At 50.4% G+C, this 1,680-nt stretch overlaps 1 protein-coding gene across 1 annotated transcript; it reads left to right on the forward strand.

Moving 5' to 3' along the window:
* Positions 1–406: 406 nt before the first annotated feature.
* LOC311051598 (phosphatidylinositol transfer protein beta isoform-like) lies at positions 407–1,225 on the forward strand (the record flags this gene model as incomplete). Its single annotated transcript, XM_084066178.1, has 1 exon — positions 407–1,225. One exon carries the CDS (start codon positions 407–409, stop codon positions 1,223–1,225), a length of 819 nt encoding a protein of 272 aa, XP_083922304.1.
* Positions 1,226–1,680: the final 455 nt, after the last annotated feature.

Below are 1,680 nucleotides of genomic sequence, written 5' to 3' on the forward strand. Positions count from 1 at the left end.
AAAATGTTTTTGGCTGGACTGAAAAGTGGGGGAACACAGTGTCCTTTAATTAAACAGGCTCAGGCGCCACTGATTAGGGCCACAGCCAACAGTATACATTATAAAGGCTTGATGTGCCTTGGTTGAGGGCAGTTCCAGCAGCAACTCAGAGAGAGAATAACTACTCATAGAGAGATAAGCATCGAAGAGAATCCAACAATAGTTCCACATGACGTAATATTACATCCATGTCAGTCAATGTGTTAAAATAAGTAAAAGTGCCAACAGTTTGCATTGTGAGTGACATCACTCCAGACGTCACTCACGTCACTCGGTCCGCCTATGTAAGATCTTAACCAGCTAGACTTATAGATACAAAGATAGCAGCATACATTGTTTTAGTTGGAGAACAACGACAAAAAGAAGCATGCTCATCAAAGAGTTCCGAGTGGTCCTGCCCATCTCGGTGGAGGAGTACCAGGTGGGGAAGCTGTACTCGGTGGCGGAGGTGAGCAAGACGGTGACGGGCGGCGGCGAGGGCGTCCAGGTGCTGGTCAACGAGCCCTACGAGGAGGACGGCGAGAAGGGCCAGTACACGCACAAGATGTACCATATCAAGCACAGCGTGCCCAAGATACTCAGCATGGTCATGCCCAAGGGCTCCATGGTGGTGCACGAGAAGGCCTGGAACACTTACCCGTACACCCGCACCATCCTCAGCAACGAGTACATGAAGGACAACTTCTACATCAAGATCGAGACGTGGCACAGGCCGGACATGGGCGAGGAGGACAACGTCCACGGGCTGGACGCCGAGGAGTGGAAGAACGTGGAGGTGGTTCACATCGACATCGCCGACAAGAACCAGGTGCAGAAGACGGACTACAAGGCCGAGGCGGACCCCGCCACCTTCAGGTCGGCGAAGACGAAGAGAGGTCCGCTGCGAGCCGACTGGCAGAACCTCATCGCGAAGAGGGACTCGGCCATCCCCCACATGTGCGCCTACAAGCTGGTGACGGTGCACTTCAAGTGGCTCGGCCTCCAGAGCAACGTGGAGGCCTACTTCCTGAAGCGGCAGAGGCGCGTGTTCACCCTGTTCAACAGGCAGCTGTTCTGCTGGATCGACCGGTGGTTCGGCCTGACCATGGAGCAGATACGCCTCATGGAGGACGAGACGCAGAAGGATCTGGCGGAGCTGATCGAGAAAGGCGACTACAGGGGCCTCATCGGTTTAGGCGACGACTAATAACTGACTTAACTGGTTCTCTCAATGTGTGTTGTTGCCCGGGGGGGGACCCACCAGTGGTCCAGATGGACCCCTTTACAGGTTTGTAACTCTGAGAGTGTACAAATGTAACCAAATGGACCCTTATTAGGGTCCATTTTTGTTCCATTTGTACACTCCGTGTTGAATTAACACTGAAGGTTGTACCTTTTTTAATTTCTGGGACCTCCAATTTGATATACATTAGACCACAGACCTCCCATTTGACACCTCTCTCAGAGTTACAGGTCCATTTGGCCCCATGGTGGGCTCCAGACCTTATGTTGAGAAACGGTGAACTAACTGACTCCATTATGTAGTTAGCGATTATCCTATCAACTACTTTTTTCACAATAATCAAATATAGTCCAGAAGTGCATTTTTTTTCGTTCACTTATTTTTATATCAATCAGAATCAACGTGAAAAGAATTAGAAT

Source organism: Gymnoscopelus microlampas (assembly GCF_963454915.1).
Source record: "Gymnoscopelus microlampas genome assembly, chromosome: 9".
Lineage (NCBI taxonomy): Eukaryota > Metazoa > Chordata > Actinopteri > Myctophiformes > Myctophidae > Gymnoscopelus > Gymnoscopelus microlampas.